Below are 22,427 nucleotides of genomic sequence, written 5' to 3'. Positions count from 1 at the left end.
AACCTGTACCTGTGTGGTTTGTAAAAGCCACAACGTTTATTTATTTACTTCTCATGGCTACAGAGGCTACAATATGTGAAGTATTTAATGCAGAGTTATTCAAAATGTGATTTAGGATTTCACAAACATATTTTTAATAGTCTTACCATCTCATATTTCGATCAGCAGGATCTCCAACAGTCTCTGAAGTGGAACTTTTGCCTTAGCTGCCACAGAAAAATGCAGTTTTGTTAAAGATTAAACTACTTCGCAATGTTATTGAGTTATTAGCCTGCCTAAATCTCTAAACAAATACACTTAAAATAATATACTAAACATGAAATTAACTATTTAGTAAGTTATTGCTTGATATTTCTACAAATATGCTTCACCTGTTGGCTGTCTGAATCCAATTCTGTAAGGTAAGTTTGCCTCCCTCAGCTCTTCTGTTTTTGAACAGCAAATATGGCGACTTTTATCTCCTTCTTCCACTTGCTGATTGAAAATACATTTGAACCTGAATGAAGCATGTTCAAGAACATAGTTAGCAGCTCAAAGGAAGGAAGAAGTTAACATTTGGCTTAAAGGAAGTTAAAGCAAGCTAACATTAATGAAAAACAAGAGCAAACATCAGCTTGTTTCACATAGCAAGCTAACATGGACAGAGGGAAGATAACATTAGCTTAAAGGAAGTTAATGTTCAAGCTAGCATGGACAAAAAAAAAATTATTGTTAGCTCAAAGTTACCTTGCAAGCCAACATGGACAGATAAAAGAAGCTAACATTAGCTAAATAGAACATAATAAGCAATCTAACATGAAGGTTAAGTTGGTTGAAAAAAAGGAGCTAATGTTAGCGTCTTTCAAATTACAAATTAACATGGACAAATGAAAGAATCTAATGTTAGCTTATGAGAAGATATTTAGCAAGCTAACGTGGAAAAAACAATAAGCTAACTTAAGCTTAAAAGAGGTTAACAAGCAAGCCAACATGAATAAATGATAGAATCTAACATTAACTTAAAAAGAAATTATTTAACTAAAGAGGATGGGTGCTAACATTAGCTTAAAGAAGCTAATTAGCTTGTGATATAAAAGAATTTGTGTTAGCTAAGGAGAGGCTCATTAGCTTGTGGTGTTAAGGAAGGTAATGTTTGCTCAAAACAAAGAGCTTGCAATCAGTGTTGCTAACTTAGCGACTTTGTCGCTAAATCTAGCGACTTTTCAAAGATCCTAGCGACTTTTTTTGTCAAAAGCAACTAGCGACAATTTTAGCGACTTTTTCTGCCGTTTTGGAGACTCTGATAGGAAAACTCGGCTCATTCTGCAGTTACTGTTTTCAACAAGCAGCAGGTGCTGCTGTGAGCTTCTCCCCCTCCCAGAGCACAGGCTGTCAGTCCAGTAACCCCGCAGCAGCAGACCCAGTGAGGGGAGGGGGAGACCCACATCACTCTGCGGCCAGACGGCAGATTAATCGCGCATGCGCAGTCACTACAGAACCCATCCAGACCATGATCCAGACTCACGGAGCCATATAAACGAAAATGTTTCTTCACTGTCATGCTAAAATAAACCTCAGCATTTAGCCTCTAGTACAAAAACATATTTTGGGTGTTTTATATTCACTTTTTGGTCTCTTCCAAAAAATTATTCCTCTCTCCTACAACATTGATTACAATTACATGCAAACTGGGAAATATGCAAATTAGGCGATGACGTCATTTAGCGACTTATAGCGACTTTTAGGATAGCCAGCAGCGACTTTCCTTACTGAGGAGTTGGCAACAGTGCTTGCAATATGAAAGAAGCTAATGCTCACATTAGCTAGCTAACTTATGAGAAGCTATCATTAGCTAAATAGATGTTAATAAGCAAATTAACATGAACACAAGAAAGATGCTAGCGTTTGCTAAAAAGAAAGTTAATGAGCAGGCTAATATGGATGAAAGAAAATAACTTATCGTGGCTTAAAATAAGTTAATAAGCAGGTCAACGTGGTTGAAATAAAGAAGCTAATGTCATCTTCTTTGATATCACAAGCTAACAAAGACAAAAAAGAAGCTAACATTAGCTTCAAGTAAGTTAGTTAGCACACTACTATGGACTACAGAGCAAACTAATGTTAACCTAAAAGAACTTAAAAGTCATGCTAACATGAACAAAAGAAAGAAGGTAACATTAGCATGAAAGAAAGAAATTAGCACACCAACATGAATGAAAGAAAGGAGCTTAGGCTAGCTTAAAAATGTTAATTAGCTTTATAATGCGAGACATAATTTTATCTTAATTAGCTTGCCATAATAAAGAAGGGAAAGTTTGCTTAAAACAAGTGATGTAACCTGCACTATGAAAGAAGCAGAAGAATTAGCATGGGATGTGGAAGAAGCTAACTGTAGCTTCTTTCACAGCATAAGCCAAAATTACCAAACACTGTCAAAAAGTGAAGTTTGGATGGTTTAATTTAGTCTAACTTAAGCAACTATGAGCTACTCACATCTATAATAACTAAAACATGCATACGTAAAAAAACAAAACAATTGAAATACGTGAAAAATAGCTAAAATAAATTTAGAGTAATGTATGTAGCCAAAACAGCAAAATGTAAACACTTTTTCCCCCTGTAGAGGTACACAAAAGTGGCTTTACTTGGGAAATTTTAGCCTGATCTTGTGCACGTCCCTGTGTTTGTGGCTGCACACAGAGAGCATGTGATGAGAACATGCTTAGTCATATTGCAGAACTTTGAAATTTTCCAGGAGCAAAACATAAAAAGAGAAACTGAAAATCATCATTAGAAATCACACAAGTTTTATATCCCACTGCTATTGACATATTTTGTAATAATTCCATTTATTTTATTCAAATTATAACGAAAAGACTAAGTGTATTATATCCCATATAAAAGGTGAAGCCCTTGACTTTATTAATCATATTCCATTAATCTAGCAGAGAAAGCAGGTCAGACTTTGGATTCTGGACCTTTTGTTGCCGTTATCAACCACAGAAATAAAAGCTACAGTGAAGAATGTTTTTATAATGTTCAGAAAAACAGAATTGCATTGATTTCTGTCAAATTCTAACTTTATGCCAATCAGTCAGGTTACAGTTAACCCCCAAAGGCCCATTCTGAGCAGGACAAACCCTGAACGTGTTGGTATTCATTATTCATACAGAGCTTTCAGTATTTGCACGTCCTTAAAATGAGCAAGACTAACTGACTACGTTTGGGTTCAATCATTGCCTGAGTCACTGGATAGACATAAGAGAAAAAAGAAAGACAAACAGAAACAAACGCAATAAGACGTGTTTGACCACTTTGGTGATTTAATTCCTTTGACGCAAGTGAATGACAGTCATGAGCATCAACATCTTACAAAACTTCCTCATGCATCAGTTACAAAAGTACAAACTGAAACAACATTCTTCACTCCCCGTCTTACGCAATGCGACTTTGAGTTGACTATTTTCAGGTTTGACTGCTACTATTTTCCCTTTATGGAGTCTCCCAGTGAATCACAACACAGTCCGTCATGAGGTGTCAGAACAAGTGATGTTTAGTATATACAGAGCAGCTCGGTAATATTTACTGTAAATGATAAGACACGACGGAATGTGTGCCAGAAATAAAGAGGCAGAATATTCACAGGCCTCAATAGTCACCCGTTCTTACTCCGTTTCAGGTTCAGTTGCGTTTAAAAAAAGACGAATCTAAAAAGTGAAGCCTTAAACCTGCTTTCTTGGTAACATTCAGAAGTTATATGGCTGCAGTTTCAGGACGGCAGTAGTAGGACCTTTGTTTTTGTTGATCACTCAAGTAGGTAACTTACAGTTTTAAAGGGTTATTCCACCCAAAATAGTATTAGTTATGGATTTAAAGTTCAAAACACTACTCAAGTAGAGCAACAGTATGTGATGCATCTGTTGAAACTGGACAAAAATCACACTTCTTGAATCATTCTGTGCATCTTTAAAAAGCATAGCTGGTTATATTAAATTAGGCCTAATCTTAGTACTGGACCAAAAACTTTTAGAATCTTCTGTCCTGGATTTAATTTGTGTCCACGTAATCACCGTACATTGCCTAAAAAAAGTCTAAACCAATGTCAAAATGAAAAGACTGGCTGACGACACACATTGTGGGGTAAACAGCTGGTCAGCACTTTGTCAGTTTTTAATTTGCATTAAACAAAGTTGGACGAGCCAAAATAGCACTTCGATAAACAAGCTAATTTTGAAGCAAGGTATCATTAGCTGTTTGCTGTTCCATAAGACTACCACCACATTTTGGCAAGCTAACTTTGCTCACCAACTGTAGACATCGAAACTGGTAAAAATTAATAAAAAAAAAAAATTTACATTTATGCTATGATCATCATCCATCATGGCCAATTAGTATTGTTACAAAAACAAAGGTCCTAGAAATGTGGTCCTACAACTGTAGGCCTAAAAAGTAGCCTCCTCTACTACAGAAACACAATCCTTCCAGCAGGAGGCGACTCTTCTGATTGCAAAATAATTACAGAAGTCTATGAGAAAGTGACCTTTCTTACTTGATTTGTTTCCTCAGTAAACATCTTCTGAGTGAGTTTACAGTCTCACAACTCAAAGACATCCAGTTTCATGTCAAAGAAGAGGAAAGAAACTAGAAAATACTCACATCTAAGAAGCTGCAATCACAGAATGTAAATTTTTCTCCTCTATTTAAAAATACTCAAACCGATGAATAGATTATCAAAACTGCTGGTGATTAATTTAATGGTTAACAACTCATTAAATATCTGTTGTAGCTCTAATTCAAACTGATGTTTGTTTAGATTTGGATCCTAGATTGTGTGTTTAAATGTTAATTTATCACGTTTTCTTCGATGGTTGCAGTAACAGAAGTGACTTCACGTGAATCCAGCTAAAACTGACTATATAGTTAATTCAGTATTGAAAAAAAAATACAATTATCTGACATTCTTGTGTTGCTCAAGCAAGAACAGTTCAACCATCTGAACATAAAAAAACAACTTGTAGGGTTGAAAACCAAAAAGCCAAAATGACCATTTATCAGTCAAAATCTTGCTGCTAAATTATGAAATAATTTTTATGTTCTCTTCTTGACAGTGCTTCAACGTATCATGTTACACGTGTTAATACAACAATTCAATCTAAGTTTAAAATGTTATTTAATCAAAATCACCTTATTCTAAGTGTCTCATTTATAAAATAAAGCTTTTGCGTAAAATTTTCTTACGTCTTTCCCTCTGTGCTCCACATATATTAAAAAAAACTCTAAAATATACGCCAACTTTTCATTGGCGAAAGCTGCACTAATGGTACAAATAGTAGCTCAAATGACAACACTACCTGCTGTACCACCCAATTAACTCTCAGAAACCAAGAACCTGCTAGCAGGCTTGAAAGGCATTGTTTTCTTCACACCATTTAATCGCCATAAAACAATAAAACAGAAAATAATAACCACTTTTCGACAGTCCTTCAACAGATCGTGTGGTGAGTGTAGTCCTATTGGGGGAAATTTAGCTTAAAAATGTGATATTTCACCAAAATCTCTTTGTTCTGCATACCTCTGTCATAAATCTACTGTTTGCGCTGAACAGATCCTTTAAAAAAAAAAAAAAAAAAAAAAAAGTCGTCTCCTCAGCACAACTGGGAAGCCAGGCCCATCTGTAAAATATACACCAACTTTTCATTGGTGAAAAGTGCACTAATGGTACAAATAGTAGCTCAAAGTGTACTGCACCAATTAACTGTCTGAAACTGACATTGTGCTAGCAGGAATAAAGGGAATTGTTTTCTTGACACCAATTAGTAGCCATAAAGCAACAAAAACATTTTTAAAAAGCCCTCTTTCTAACAGTCCTTAAACAGATCATGTGTGAAGTGCAGATCTATTGGGAAAATGTGCTCCATCTACGCTTAAAATTGCACCAAAATTTGACCGGAAATTCAGAAATCTACCAAAAATTTACCGTTTGCACCAAACAGATCCTGTAAAAAACCAAGTCATTACCATCTCTAAAATGTACAACAACTTCATTGGTGAAAACTGCACCAATAGTAGAAATAGTAGCTCAAATGACAACACTACCTGCTGTACCACCCAATTAACTGTCTCAAACTGAAAGTGTGCTAGCAGGCTTGAAAGGTATTTTTTCTTTGCAACAGCCCTTGAACGAAACATGTTTGGAGTGCAGTTCTAGTGGAAAATTTGCTAAATCGAAGCCTAAAAAAAATAATGAATCTACCAAAAATTAACCATTTGCACTGAACAGATCATGAAAAAAACTAAAAAATGTTGGACAACTGGGAAGCCATGAGCGTCTCAGCTGTGACCAACAGGCTTCAGGTTGAAGTGCAGGCGGTGTTTCCACAGAGCAAAGAGGAGACGGCGAGGAAATAGAACACACTGGATCAATAGAATAAATGCAGCAGAAACAGTGAACAGAGGAGCGAGTGGTTGGAAGATACATTCAGCATGGAGACACATCTGCAGAGAAAAGTGAAAATCCAGAGTTGGTAGAACTGTTAAAAATGTAAATAAATAAATAGCGAAATATCTACAGCATGTGATATTTACCGTTAAATGACCACTAACTGTTTTGTTCTTTATGATTTCTGTCATTCTCCATTCTCTGTTCTAGGTGCAGAACTTTAAAAAAACGAGCCTACAGTGAGAAAAAATGTGCAAAAACAGGTCCATAAGCCGTTTGGAGTTGAGAGGGTTAAAGATCACTATGCATCGGCCTTCAGTCCGACTAAGTCGAGCTGTGTGGCCCGACATGAAGAGGTGTGTCTGAGTCAACACGGCATGAGCTGCACTAAAGTGTGTTTACTTTTGCTGATCCAACGACGGACGGCAGCAGCTGAAACTCGGAACAAGCGAGGTCCACAGATGCCAAAACTGCAGCGACCGTAAAGCCGAGTCAGAGGCCACGAAGGCGGCGACACGTCCAGGACGCCATTTCTGAGCAGGCGGCGTCCGGACAGCTCAGTCCAGCAAACACCTCGAGCCTAGAGCTAGCTACACCAAGTGAAATTTTTAAGTTATTTTCTGATTCTCCAGTCGGTGCACTTGCTCATCTACTACATCATTTAGGGATTTTCTACAGCGTGCAGGATTCAGCAGGACTTTTAAGCAGCTTGTGCAGATACAGTGGTGGCACTAAAGGTGCTTGTGTGATTTAAAAAGGAGACATTCAGTGGAATCTTTGGCTGTGAATCCAAAGCTGTGACGGTTTAGGCACAAAAATGACTTGTTTAAGGTTAAAAATCCCCGTTTAGCTGCTTTGCATGGTTAAAGTTAGGGGCCAGTTATGGTCACAGTTAAAGAAAATCTCTCTGATGTTTTGTTGACCCGTCCGTCCACCCCAACCTCCTCTAAACACAGAAATAAACCAACACTGGGTAAGTTCTTCTAAAAGCCTAAACATTTTTACCTGTTTAGGCACCTTAGCATCAGTGTTTTAGTACAGGACATGACATTTCATCCCATATCTGTGTTTATAGATGAATATACTTTCAACTGGATTTACTTTTAAATGGATTTATCTAGAAAGTACAGGAATTAGCCACGTCCAACTGTTTTACTTAAAAAAAAGGTTAATAAATAAAATCCTTTCAATGTTAAAGTCTGACATTCTGTTGACCGTCTATCCACTCCAACCTCCTCTAAACATTAAAATAAACCACCACTGGGTAATTTCCTCTAAAAGCCTGGAATTGTTTTTACTCGTTCAGACACCTTAACATCCTTATTTCTACAAAGGATATGCGAATTCATCACATATCTGAGTTCATAGATGAATATACTTTACTTAGATTTACTTTTAAATGGATTTATCTATAAAGTGCAGGAATTAGCCACGTCCAAATGTGACTTGCCTGAAATTTTAGGGCAAAATTTGGATGTTTATAAAGATATTCGCTAAATTTTAGATTGATATATCTAAAAGTTTCCAAATTAGTGGTTAAATCCCTCCTTAGCCGCTTTGCATGGTTAAAGTTGGGGGCTGATTATGGTCCCGGTTAAAGACAACCCCTCCAGTGTTAACATCTGACGTTATGTTGACCCGTCCAACCACCCCAACCTCCTCTAAACATAAATATAAACCACTAAATGCATGACATTTCTGTCTTTTTGACCTGATCACCTGCATATGCATTTACTGGCTTGCTTTTTATGTGAGAGTCTGACTTTTATAAGACATCAGCTGGTATTAAAGACGAAGAACAACTGGAACTAAAGCTCATATTAGAACAAGAAAAATGGAATTTATGTGCTGGATATCTGGTTTCATATTTCGTACCTTCTCTCCCTTTACGCTTTGTGTTGGTTTCAAGATTGATTTTAAGACTTTGTTGCTTGTTTTCAAGGTTTAAAAGACGTGGCACCACTTTATTTACCATCCTAGGGCTAATTTTTTAAATACCAGAGGATCAATGAGCTCTGACGTTCTGTTACACCATAAAACAAGATTTTTGCTTTCCAGATCCTGAGCTCATAGTTCACCCCTCACTAACCAGGTATGTTATGCTTGCACACAGAGTTAATTAAATTATATGAACATGGGTTAATGATTAAGTAGTTATTCTGCAGCTGTTTGTTTAACTGTGTTCATTAATTCAGAATTTTAGTGTCACTTTCAGAGCACAGAAGGATTTAGCGGTTTTAGGGCTGTAGACAAACTCTTCTTTATTTTCACTGTTTCTGTAATTGAATATTAGCATTAGTGTCAGAATAAGTGTTTTAACTGTTCTCTTCATAACATTATTCACATTTAACAGCAAACATACTGTCAAAATAAAAGTCCTGCATTCATTTTATACCTAACAGTGAAGAGTAAAAGAGGTTTTATCAACACAATGTGCAGACATTTATGTATATCTGGTCAAAGTGGAGCTTTAATTCTGCACACAACATTAGTGTCTATGAAGTGATTTGCTCAAACGTTTGCTTTCTTTTCCTGTAAATAATTATTATCTGTGTTTTACATATTTGCTATAACATTATAGTTTATAATAGTGATGGGTTCAGAACAATTTTATGGCAGACTGTTCATTTATATACGGCATGTCTGAGGAAATAATTCTGTGCTTGATTCATTTTGAGGGTTTTTCTCCTCATAAAACAATCAAAAAGTACAGATAAGAGTAAAGGTAAAGTATCGGGTCAGTAAGCAGTAACAGAATCCATCAATTTAAGCAGAATTTCACATTCTGACTTCAACTTTTATTTGGATTTATCTTCTAGTCTGAGCCGTTTTAACTGTGCAGCATTTTGGTTAAACTTTTACTTAATAAATATGAATATAATTCAGACTTTGCAGTGATTTTTGAAGCAGGAAAACTCTGAACACTCACAAATGTGGACGCTAACCAGTGGATGAATATATTAGTTATTAGGTCTGATGGCAAGAATCCCTGAAAGGACACGTTTGGAAAATGTTCATAGTAGGCGTTTCCTTTTAGTCATCCATCCATCCATTCATCCATTCCCTGTACACCGCTTTATCCTCACTAGGGTCATGGGGGGGGCTGGAGCCTATCCCAGCTGACTCGGGTGAAGGCAGGGGACACCCTGGACAGGTCACCAGTCTGTCACAGGGCTACATATACAGACACACAATCACACCTATGGGCAATTTAGAGTAATCAATTAACCTCAGCATGTTTTTGGACTGTGGGAGGAAGCCGGAGTACCCGGAGAAAACCCACGCATGCACAGGGAGAACATGCAAACTCCATGCAGAAAGATCCCAGGCCGGGATTTGAACCGGGGATCTTCTTGCTGCAAGGCGAAAGTGCTAACCACTACACCGCTGTGCAGCTCCTTTTAGTCAAATTGACAAAAACAACTAAATTTAGACAGAAATCAAAGTTTTTTGGGGACAGGTGAAGGGAAACTACAGTTTTTGCTCCAAATATACGCCGTTTTTACGCAACGCCTCATTCAAATCTCTACATCTGAAAGTGCAAAGTTAGCATGTAGCATAGCGACACAACGGGCACATTCATGGGAAACCCAGCAGGCTGACTTAAACTGGATCTGCCCCACAATTAAAATCTTTCACCAGTAAACATCACAAACGAGGAATGTCCATTAAAATAAAACCTAAAAATGAACAAGTCCCGCGTTAAAAAAATAAAACATACTTGGGTTTGCTTAAGAAAGAAAAAAAGATGAACTTTCGTCCCGTCGAGTCGAACGGAGTCACGATCTTCAACACGACTAGAACCTTTCAGTGTTTGTACGTTTCCGTAAAACGGTACCGGTGTTGCAGACTCAGACTCGGATCCTGAACATCCCTTGGTTCAGCTGGAGGCGAAACAGCCGACAGTTGGCGATCCTCAGCGAGGCGCAGGCGGTCTTCGACAGGTCGCTGGGGAACATGGGTTTGGTTCGCTGCCACCTCCCGGTGCTGCGACGGAACTCCCGGATGTAGTCGAAGCTGGCGCCTGCAGACGCAATAAAAACATGAATCTGACTTTTTCGGGCTCTGCTTAGCGTTTAACAGGTTTTATTTTTGTTGTACCGACCCGTGTCCAGGTCTCCCACCACGTAGATGCTGGCTCCGATGGGAACGGCGCCGTAAACGAAAGACGAACTTGTGTGGATGCACAAATTCTGGTCGTCCAGGAACATCCACCTGCAGCACAATGCAAAGTTTCTGCATTTTTACACTTTAATAACACCTCTTTTTACCTGCTCAGACACCTAAACATCCTTATTGCAGTGGAAATCCTAAGAATTCATCACATATCTGTGTTTAAAGATGAACATATTCGATGCACTTGCAATGTCTTAGAAGTTTACTTTTATTTGGATTTACCGATAAAGTACAGGAATGAGCCATTTTCATTTTTCAAAATAAATCACAAGATTGTTCATTTATGGGTAATTTCTTCTTGAAGCCGTTTTTTTTTTTATACCTGTTCAGACACCTAAACATTCCTATTTTAACCAAAGTCATTAATATTCTTTAGATATGGGTATTTTTGTGTTCTTAAAATGTACTTTGCTTCACTTTTTATTGGATTTATTTATGCTCTACAGGAATTAGCCAGGTCCAAGTGTTTTTATTTATACAAAATAAATCACAAAACTTCTAAAAGCCTCAAATTATTCACCTGTACATCCGTACTTCAGTATAGGGCATAAATATTCATCACATATCTGTGTTTATAGATGAATATACTCGATATTTTCCCCACATCTTAACAGTAGTTTACTTCTAATCGGATTTAGCGATAAAGTAGAGGAATTAGCCATGTTCAAATGTTTTATTTCTATTTAAAATGAGTCACAGTATAGTAAAAGACATAAATACGCATCAGATATCGGTGTCTGTGTTCTTGCCAAGTCTTAAAATGTAATTGGCTCCACTTTTTCTTAAATTTATTTATATTGGGCAGGAATTATCCACATCCAAATGTTGTTTGTTTTTCAAAACAAATCACAAAATTGTTCATTTATAGGTCATTCCATCTCTGATCATCATTTTTACAACAATTTCTCTTTTTCCGTAGGTTGTTGCTAGAGGTACGGACCCATACCCGTAGCCTGTGGACTACGGATACGGCACTTGCCATTTGCCAATCAGATACGCGAGATCTGGTCACGTGACTCCCGGTAGACGCTAGCGGTACGGACCCGTAGCATCGGTACTACAGGTACGGACCCTAAACCTAACCCTAACACTAACCCTAACCTTAACCTTTGCTTACCTTTCAACAGTTTGCAGTGGTTAGCAGCTTCTTGACTCGCGAGACTCGCGTACGGGTCCGTATCTGTCTGGCAAATGGAAAGTGCCGTACCCGTAGCCTGTGGGCTACGGATACGGACCCGTATCCGTAGACACTACCTTTTCCGTAGCGGAAAATTTGGATAATTCTAAAGATATTTGTGAAATTTTAGATAGATATCACAAACGGCATTAAAACGGCTCATTGACCCACCGTTCCACAGGGAAATTTGAGGCAGTAAAGAGTAAATGTCTATCTGTCTGCAAACATCAGATTTAACCACTGACAGCAAGCATTGTAAAAAATGTAGGACGAGGATGAGTGAACATGATGTTTTCTCATTTCAGTGCTTTTAAATCTTCTGAATTTTGGTCCTTGCATCGAAAACAAAGGAATGTCAGAATTTAAAAAGGCCTCCTTTTGCATTTCCAGAGCCAGATTATAAATATACCATACAGATTATAAATATACCAGACAGATTTTAGAATATGAAAACATCTGTGGATCTTTTTTAGATACATTTTTTAAAATTCCATGTTGAAATCACGCCTTAAGCTCCATTACATTCAGACCACAGCTGGACGCCATCAGTGTTCATACGGACGCTAATAGAAGCGTTCTAAAAGCACCCACCTCCTCATCTCGTCGTGGTAGAACTCGGACTTGCAGGTCATCATTTGTCTTTGTTCAGGGTTTTCGTTTTCTTGGCTTCTGACTCCACCGAACACGTAGAGCTCCTGACCGACACCGCAGGCAACAGAACCGAACCTGAGCAGGAGGAAAATTTAAAAAAAAAAAAAAACGTCAAAAAATGTTCTCTGCTGACATGTTTTTATATATTTACATTCATATTTCAACATATAACAGATATAAATGCCCAGAATGTGGATATACTGCATGTACAGCAAGAAAATGAAACTAGAAAATGCTTCACTGATGTAGAATCATTTCTTTCACGTCACATGTTTAGTTCAAGAACCACCAGGAAATTAAAAATCTAAGGATTTTTTTTATGCCTTTTACAGTTTCTGGCTGATAAATCTTTTTTTTTTTTTTTTTTAATAACACATCGCAATTTTAAACTCAGATGAGTTTATTTTTGCTCCAATGGGAACCTAATATTTCATATGATACATTCAAAGACCATCGGAAAGTTGAAAATAAACCGATTACATTTGTTTTTTGTTAAATAATTTCTGGCTGATAAATGGTGTTATTTTGGTATTTTTCTTTAAACAACATTCCTTTTAAAGCCACCAGCCGGTTTGGGGTTTAAAATTAAACATGTAAATTAAAAGGGATTTCGAGTTGTGCTTTGAATGCAGATTTTTTCTTTGTTTTACAGGATTTGTTTAGTGCAAAGGGTTTATTTTTGGAGATTTTTTTTTTAAATTAGTCGTAGAATAAATTCCTTTGTGGAACAGCACCTCACACGTTTAGTTCAAGGAACATCAGGAAATTAAAAATTTAAGGATTTCTTATGCTTTTAGAGTTTCTGACTGATAAATCTTTTATTTTTTGAATAATATATCATAATTTTAAACTTAGATCTGTTTTTTTCCTCCAACAGGAATTTTATATTCCACATGATAAATTTAATGACCATCAGAAAGGTTTTTTTATATATATATATAATTTGTGGCTGATAAATGGTGTTATTTTGGTATTTTTGAAAAAACAACATGGCTTTTAAAGCCACCAGCAGGCTTTGGGTTTAAAGTTAAACATGTAAATTAAAGGGAATTTTGATGAAATGTATCAGCTGTGTTTAGGAGTGCAGAATTTAAAAAAAATTTTTTACAGGATATGTTTAGAGCAGGGGTCGGCAACCTTTAACACTCAAAGAGCCATTTCGACCCGTTTCCCACAGAAAACACCGGGAGCCGCAAAATCCTTTTGGCATTTAAAATGAAGACAACACTGCATATATCGCTTTTTTACCTCTATGCCCTTGTTAATCAGTCGTGATTTATTAACTACAAATCCTCTAATTAGATAGATTCATTTTTTTAATCGTGCCCTTCCACTAATATTTATCTTACTTGGTTCATGTCATTTTTGCTCCTGGACCTCATATGTTACGTAATGTTAGCTGGAAATCAATATTTTGCGAATGTCTATTTAACTTGTAAAATCTATTTATCTTAAGCTAATAACTTTTCTCCGGTAAGTCGCTGCCCTATTTTTCCAAGACGACACTCCTCTGACTCTCTGACCTGCTGCCTGGATGTGACATCCAGCCGTGTTCTTGCGAGTAACGTGTATTACCCTATCATGAGTACTTTTGACTCAAAGACAAGACGTGTCTTTCTTGGAGTGGAGCTTTAATATACAGGTTTGCCATTCTTGAGTACAAAACGATGTGAAACTACAGGCGTTGCTTCTCCAGGAGTAAAACAAAAAAAAAGGCATGAAACGTGTGGGAATCTGAAGCTCCGTGTTGTCTCTCTGCATCAATTTGCGCTCTCATGTCACAGGGGAAAACCCCAGCAACACATCCGGTGGAATGACACGGCAAAATAAGAGCGGTAATTTCACAATAAAACTATATTAAAATGCATTGAAACGCGCCTGAAAGGCAGAACAATTTTCCAAAGTTACAGGGAGCCACGACAGAGGGCTGAAAGAGCCGCATGCGGCTCCGGAGCCGCGGGTTGCCGACCCCTGGTTTAGAGGAAATGGTTATTTTGGAGGGGAAAATTTCGTTTGTCGAACAGCACATCATACGTTTAGTTCAAAGACCATCAGGAAATTAAAAATCCAAGGATTCTTTACATTTTTACAGTTTCTAATATATCACAAATTTAAACTAAGATGTGTTTTTTCCCCCAACAGGAACTTTACATTCCACGATACAATTAAAGACCATCGAAAAGTTGAAAATCAACCGACTATATACGTTTTTTAGAAATAATTTCTGGCTGATAAATGGTGTTATTTTGGGATTTTTTAAAAAACAACATGTCTTTCAGAGCCACCAGCTGATTTTGGGGTTCAGATGGTTAATCGTGTTGGTACTGACTGGTAATTTTCTGATGTAAAACGGTAGAGAAGCACAAGTAGCTGCTCAACATAACAGGAAAAATGACACCACGCACAATTTATACTGAAAACCAGGCAGTGTGAAGGATGACTCATGACGGAAAACCGCTGTCGCAAAAAACATTAAATGTGTTTATATGAAACAGGATGCAGCATGTCAGTCATTTAACATTTTAGTGATGGTGAAAAAGTTGCTTCCCACCGATGAACAGACATCAAACTGAAACTCACAGGGTTGCAAGTTTCTCTAACCACAGTGTGACTCAAATGCCCTTCTGAGGAGTCTGATAAGTCGGTGTGACTGAGGTGTTTGGGGGAAGTCAAACTGAAAATAAAACTGGCTGATCTGCTAGCATGACAGTGACCACGGAGACGTGTTGCATTTCCTGTTGTGCAACTGAAACAAGTATGTTTGTGTTGAACTGTGTCTGAGATAAGACTTGAGCCAACATCCACTTTAAAACTGCTGCCGTCAAATCGTAGCTCCTGTTTCTGCAGTTCTTTACCGTCTTTCTTTCAGAGGACAAAGGCCCGTCCACTGCTGAGTTTTAGGGTCAAAGCATTCGACTGAGTCAAACAGTTTCCCATACGAGCCTCCACCGATGGCGTAGATCTTCTTATTCATGGAGGCGTAGCAGCCGACCTGAAGGAGACACAGCAGCACAAGTTACAACACTCTGCCTTACAGGCTCATATTTACTCTGTTCATCCTCTGGAGTGCTTTTTTAAAATTATATTCTATATTTATAATATAACAGGATGAAGTTCAACTCCTATCTGCTATAGGCAAAGTTTTTATACTCTTGAAAAGACCGTGTATATCATGATAGTCTTGAGTTTCCAATGACGCCTATAACCTGCAGAACCCTGCTAAGAAGTTTAAGGTGGAGGCCAACGCCAACCAGCTGTATCTGACAGGAACCGTGGTTCTGCACAAAGATGTCAACCTGCTGGTGGTGGAAGGAGGTCCAAAATCCCAGAAAAAGTTCAAGAGGCTGATGATGCACCGAATCAAATGAGAGGAACACAACAGTAAACGAGACCTTTTTTCTACGATGGAATCATTGAAACCGATTCTACAAATCTTTGACACAAAAAAACAATCATGTATTTTAGTTCTTTCATAGATTTATTAAAGGTCTTCTGGAAATATGACAAAATCTGCTGGCTCAGAAACATACATACAGAAATGCTAATGTTTGGTCAGTAACCCCGCTGATGTATGTCAGTGGGGTTACTGCATTCACTTCAGTATCTGGCTGGCTGGGTAAGTATGTACGTGTGTATGTCCAGTCAGATATCTCTGCAAGTGCTGAAGTCAGGATGATCAAACTTGGCACTGAGGATCAGTCTAAGGTCCCCTGCTCAGTTGTGGAGTTACAGGTCACCAGATCAAGGTCAAGGTCACAGGGGTCACTTGGCACATTTCTTGAATATTGCATCATTTGTATGGGCAGGGCAGGGCTTTCGCCAGTAAAGGGCATGGTTCTGCCCTCTACTGAGGGCTCATCTAGTTTCCACCTCAGTTCGGTTCTTCTGGTTTCCGTCCACAAACTTCTGGTCTGTCTTTGACTCCTCTGGACAGAATTGGTTGAGTTCAACTAAATTTTACTTGTTTCTTCAGGTTCTTGATGGGTTTAAGTCAGGACATTGGGAAGACCAGTCTAGAACCTTCATTGTAGCCTGATGGAACCATTTCATTCTCATTGTCTGGTTGAAACATCCAACTGTGTCCAAGATCAACCTTCTGCTGATGGTTTTAGGTTTTCCTGAAGAATGTGGAGGTGATCCTCCTCCTTCATTATTCAATTTACTTTGTGTAAAGCTATAATGCTTGCGTGATGGTAGGTTTGGTGTTCTTGGTGTTACAAAAAAAAACAAAAACAAACCTCACCTAAGACAGTCCGAAACCAGCTGAAAATCAGGACTGAAATCAAACCAAAACCAGTCAGAATACTGTCTGAAACCAGTCCCAGAAAAAGTCAAAAACCAGTACAAACCAAACTACTCCTAAAAAAGTCCAAGACAGTCTGAATCCAGTCCTCATCCAGGACCAGGTCCAGTATAAAATAAATCGTAAACCAACTTTAAATCACATCCAAAACCAGGAGAACCAAGATTGAAGCAAAACATAAACCAAGAAAATTCAAAACCAGTCCAACATCCAGTCTGAAACCAGTCCAGAAGCACTTCTAGAAAACCCCAGAGCATGATACTGCCACCTCCATACTTGATGGTAGGTTTGGTGTTCTTGAAGGCCTCACTTTCTCTCCTCCAAACAAATTTCTGCTCAGTTTTTGTTCCATCTGACCACAGAACTTTCCTCCAGAAGGCCTTTGTTTTATAATAAATCAATAATAATAAAAAAAACATCATTGTTTTTGTGATAAAGACGCACACGTTTCAGTGATTCCTTCATAGAAAATTAAAAGTTGTAAGGAGTCACTGGAACCTGGTATTTACTAGTGGATTGAAACTTCTGTTCACAGCAATCAAATAAGACGACACTGATAAATTCTGATTGTTTTCTTTGATGTCTCAGGTCTTTTACACCAGTTTTATTGTAATATTTCAGCAATAAAACAACGCGGCTGCCTCTAATTATCTAGAGAAGAAATAATCAGGATCATATATCTCACTTAACAAGAGGATTAAAATTGGATAGTTGCACTAATATCATTCATTTAAAATAGCTTCTAAATTGTACTTTCTGTGTGGTTGCTTCTAAGTAAGTGTACAGACTTTTTCCTGTGTAAAGGAATATTTGGCACCTCAAAACGAGGTTTAAACCAATGTCCAAAAAAAAAACAAAACAAAAAGGGCTGGACCCGAATATCCAAATATTCATTCGGCGGTATCCGGATATTAATTTTGGTCTCCGAATATTCGCCGCAGCCGCCGTCCGTTTGGGAATTCTTCAGTTTAACTGAAGACAAAACAAAGGCAAAATTTAGACCTGGGAGACCAGACGAATGGATGTGAATATTTGGGCCGTCTCCGCCACAAGCCCCGCCCCCCGTCGAACATTACGGGGCGGAACGAATATTCGGATATTCGTCTTTAATAGGGCCCGAATATCCTGAGGCCAGAAACCACTATTCGGGCCAGCCCTAAAAAAAATTGATTTTTATTGAAAATCTTTTTTTTCCAGACAGTTTTATTTATTGGGGTTTCATTTTGTCAAATAAAATAGCCATTTTTCGTGAACAAATGATCAGAAATAACAGGAAAATGCAGAGATTCCTGTCAAATAAGGTAAAATAGACTCATTATCGTTACTGTACTTAGACCAGTGTTACTGCATGACTTAGTCACTCCCAAAAGAACCATTTGGGACAGTAAAACATCTGGTTTCTGCTTGTATAATTATTATTTCTAATAAGCTGAATGGAATGAATGTGTATTTTCAGCAGTGGATCAGGTTGTGGCCACTAGGGGGCCTCAGTTAGAACGTATTTGAACAATAGCATGCTGCTTTTGTTCATTTGTTTTCTGAGTTTTAGGTGTTTGTGTGGTTCCAAAACAAATAAACAGATCAAAACAAGTAAATCATATCTATGGACAAACAACAAAAAATCACGCCCATCGATAAACATGATAAGAAAAACCTTTAAACTTTATCATCACAAAGAACGATAAGCAAAAAGTAGGTCGTACCGCCCACAGCAAACAAACACACCGAACACATAAACAGATCTCATGTTTGTTTTCTTAGTTGTAAGACTCATACACAGAATCTGTGAAGAAGACAGACACAGCAACACTCCCCAAAATATACAGAAATATGAAATATGGTGCAAAATTTTCACAAACTCAGGATATAAAGTCTTTTTCTGCAGATCACGGTGGCTTCTAATTGGCTAATTCTTTGATTGCCAAATGAACTAGCCAGGTCTGGTGATTTTTCCTTCTATTGACATATTTGTGCTCATTGTTGTCTCCTCTACATCATACCTGACTGTTTTCATTGTGGTGTTTCTGGGTGTTTTTTACCTTTCGTATCATCGTCATGCTGGTCTGCATCTTCCAGGTGCTGCAGTGGGGATCGAACACTTCCACCGTGATCAGCTCCGTCACGTCGTTCTCTCCTCCCAGGACGTAAATCAGACCGTCCAGCTCCACCACGCCGAAGTTCTGCCGAGCCTGAGAACGGCAGCGATGCAAACTGAGCCGAAAATAAAGTCTAAATCCTTCAATCACAAGCTGAGATCACAATTAAAGCAGCTTTAACAGATATAGTGAAGTCTGGTGTTTCTAAATTTGTTTCTCTGTACTGTGCTCAAATACATCATTTTACTGTGCTCACAGAAACAAAATTATTTAACAAAAAACAAAAACTACAAAATTATAAGCCCCTTTAAGAACCAACCTTTTTATTGAGTCAAACCACTGTGGAATCATGTGCTTTAACTTTGTAATGCTCACAGCTTGTCATCAATCAGTCAAGTTAAAACTGGGGGTTGTCCTTCACTTTACACACAGTAGAAAAGCTTCCTTAAGGATTTGAGCTGTCACTGGAGAAAGCATCATGACAAAAACAAAAGAAAAAAAGAATCATTGATGCTTACAAAGCAGGAGAAGGTATCTACAGAGTTATGACAGCGTTTCCGAGTGTCAAGAAGTAAAGTGAGAAGTCTCATCAGGGAATTCAAAGAGAGCCACACAGCACAGAACAAGTCTGGTAGAGGGAAAGACAACTAGTGAGAGATGTGTCTACAGATGCTAGAACAACCACCAGAACACTGGTTAATGACTTTGAGAAGTCAGGATTTGTAGCGTCAAAGAAGACGGTCACTAGAGCCTAGAACAGAAATGGACTGAACCCAAACCCTCCACTTCCACAGAAGAGAAACCTTCAAGCCAAACTGAAGTCTGCTGAGGACAACCTGGAGAAAGATTATGAAGACTGGAAGCTTGTCCTTCAGATGAGGCCAAACTAGAGCTCCTTGGTTGTAGAGACCCTGCTTCTGTTTGGGGGAAGAAGGGAGAGGCGTAGAACCCGAAGAACACCATCCTCACAGTTAAACACGGTGGTGGCAGTATCATGCTGTTGGATGCTTCAGTGCATCTGGAACTGGGAATCTTGTCAAGGTTGAAGAAGTCATGAAGAAAGAAGGATTTATGAAGATTTAGAAAGAAAACCACCAGCAGTCAGCTGCTAAACTGGGTCCAGATCTTCCAACTTGACAGCGACCCAAAACATATGCCGCTCCTGGTGAAGATCTACCTCCAGAAGACCAAAGTGGACGTCACTTTTAATTAATTAAATTAAATCTTAAACTGGGCTGCTCAGTGGTGTACTGGTTAGCACTTTCACCTTGCAGCAAGAAGATCCCCGGTTCAAATCCTAGGGTGGGCCTGGGATCTTTCTGCATGGAGTTTGCATGTTCTCCCTGTGCATGCGTGGGTTTTCTCCGGGTACTCCGGCTTCTTCCCACAGTCCAAAAACATGCTGAGGTTAATTGGTTACTCTAAATTGTCTGTAGGTGTGAATGTGAGTGTGATTGTGTGTCTGTATATGTAGCCCTGTGACAGACTGGTGACCTGTCCAGGGTGTCCCCTGTCTTCACCCGAGTCAGCTGGGATAGACTCCAGCACCCCCCATGACCCTAGTGAGGATAAAGCGGTGTACAGATGTTACGATGATGGATGGATGGATAAATCTTAAACCTAAATGTAGTGGCTGTAATGTCACTACAGCAAGATAGTTTTTAATTATACCATATATATTGTGAATATTATCAGTAGCAAGGATGTAAGGTTTGGTGTTTTATTGTTTATGTGATTTATGTCATTGTTAGTTTCTGAGGTAGATTATTCTTTAATTATTATTACTGTTGGGTCATGGTATCTTTGAAGAAGAAAAGTTTATTTTTACGATAATTCAAGGTGAGAGTATTATGTGTTGTATGCTTTTTGGTTAGTATAAGTGGTGTATATGTATGTTATTTGTATTGTATACGTGTATTTTTGTATGTATTGTTTATGCATTTTGTAATTTGATTTATATGCATTTTGTGTACATGTTGCTTTTTGGTGTCCAGGAAGAATAGCTGCTGCTTTGCAAAAGCTAATAGGGGATCTTAATAAAACAAACAAACGAACTGATTGGCCTGCACAAAGCCGTGACTTGAACTGAAAATCTTTGGGGTCAGCTGAAGACCAGGCTCCATGCCAGAAGACCATCAGATCTGGAGGAGCTCCAGAGGTTTGTCAAAGAAGAACGGGCTGGGATTCCTCAGGAGATGTCAGAGACTCGTATAAACTACAACAAAGGACTGGAAGCTGTTATCCAACAAAGAAGATACACAACTGACTATTAGCATCAAAGGGGCTAATAATGACTCTGGTAGTATTTAGTTTTTGTTAATGTTGTTTCTGTGCACAAAGTAAAATAATGTAAACATCCAAAATAAAACTAGGATGTTTGGGAAAGCTGTGCTAAGAATTCCTTGATATGTTTTACAGCGCTTGGGAATTTTTTTGAAAAAAAAATCAAAAATTTCACGGGGTGGGGTGGTGGGGTGATAGTTGTGTCTTCAACTGTAGCTTGCCTTGGCTTCACAGCTTCAACACTCTTCTAAGAAGTGGTTTATGACTTTAAACTAATATTCTCATGTTATGTACATTTAAATAGTCCCTCAAAATGTAGCTGAATACTGCAACTCTGCTGACACCTAGTGGTCAGGAAGTAAACAAATAAAGAGCACAAACACTATAATAAACTGTAACATGGCTGCTGTATAACAGACATACCCAGAGAATAATCTGCTTTATAGGTCCCCATAATGCTGTGTTCAGGTGTGTTCGTACCTGCAGCATCGGTGGTATGGAGCTCCAGCTGTTGGAGTCGGGGTCGTATTTCTCTCCGCCGCCCAGAACTGCGTTGTGTTCATCGGTTCCTCCCATCGCGAACAGAAAACCCTCTGACAGACAGGAAAAAGCGATCATTTTATCAACAACAACCACCAAGCTTCTGTTTTGCTGCAGCAGCTTTAAAAAGAATGGCTGACCGGCGGCGACGACTCCGTGTCCGACTCTGGCGACGCTCATCGGCTGCAGCTCGATCCAGTTCTGTCTGTTGGTGTCGTACAGCGGACACATGCAGCGAGTGGCGGCCGTCGGCTTCCTGCTCCTGGAAGAGATAAAAACCAGCAGAGCACCAGTTTAACCTTTAAATCTTAGACCTCTGGCACAAACTCGGGCGTACGTGACTTTTTTAAAATCACATTTCCATTCATTCTGCACCAAAACTGCTGATATTTGACGTTTTCAGATTTTAAATTTGGACACATTTGCTCATTTAAAGGTTTTCTTCATATCGAGTTTTGTGTATTTTCCACATTGCAGAACAAAATTGCACCCCCTGACCCACAAAACCTGTCAGCAGGTTCATGTAGGTGTCCTTTTATTGTGGGCAGTCTCAGGCACACCTGTGCACTAATCATGGTGTCTAATCAGCATCTTGATATGGCACACCTGTGAGGTGGGATGGATTATCTCAGCAAAGGAGAAGTGCTCACTATCACCGATTTAGACAGATTTGTGAACAATATTTGAGAGAAATGGTGATATTGTGTATGTGGAAAAAGTTTTAGATCTATGAGTTCATCTCATAAAAAATGGGAGCAAAAACAAAAGTGTTGCGTTTATATT

At 38.5% G+C, this 22,427-nt stretch overlaps 1 protein-coding gene across 2 annotated transcripts in view; it reads right to left on the bottom strand.

The window, feature by feature from the left end:
- The window catches only part of gan (gigaxonin), a 182,657-nt gene that overhangs the window by 151,535 nt on the left and 8,695 nt on the right, over positions 1–22,427 (bottom strand). Inside the window, exons 7-13 of one of the 2 annotated variants that reach the window (XR_007943734.1) lie at positions 21,785–21,906; positions 21,585–21,697; positions 18,765–18,914; positions 15,278–15,414; positions 12,363–12,497; positions 10,524–10,633; positions 9,648–10,442 (exon numbers count right to left, since the gene is read on the bottom strand). Coding sequence is in view for 1 of the 2 variants with exons in the window: in XM_022211438.2 (XP_022067130.2) it covers positions 10,270–10,442; positions 10,524–10,633; positions 12,363–12,497; positions 15,278–15,414; positions 18,765–18,914; positions 21,585–21,697; positions 21,785–21,906 (940 nt within the window). In the remaining variant the exon portion in view is untranslated. Of the gene's footprint in view, positions 1–3,279; positions 10,443–10,523; positions 10,634–12,362; positions 12,498–15,277; positions 15,415–18,764; positions 18,915–21,584; positions 21,698–21,784; positions 21,907–22,427 lie in introns of those variants that run through there. The other variant, XM_022211438.2, reaches the window with a different exon arrangement.

The sequence above is a fragment of the Acanthochromis polyacanthus genome, chromosome 8 (genome assembly GCF_021347895.1).
Source record: "Acanthochromis polyacanthus isolate Apoly-LR-REF ecotype Palm Island chromosome 8, KAUST_Apoly_ChrSc, whole genome shotgun sequence".
NCBI classification, from domain to species: domain Eukaryota; kingdom Metazoa; phylum Chordata; class Actinopteri; family Pomacentridae; genus Acanthochromis; species Acanthochromis polyacanthus.
The sequence above is the reverse complement of the archived record's forward strand: the minus strand, read 5'-3'. Positions and strand labels throughout refer to the sequence as shown.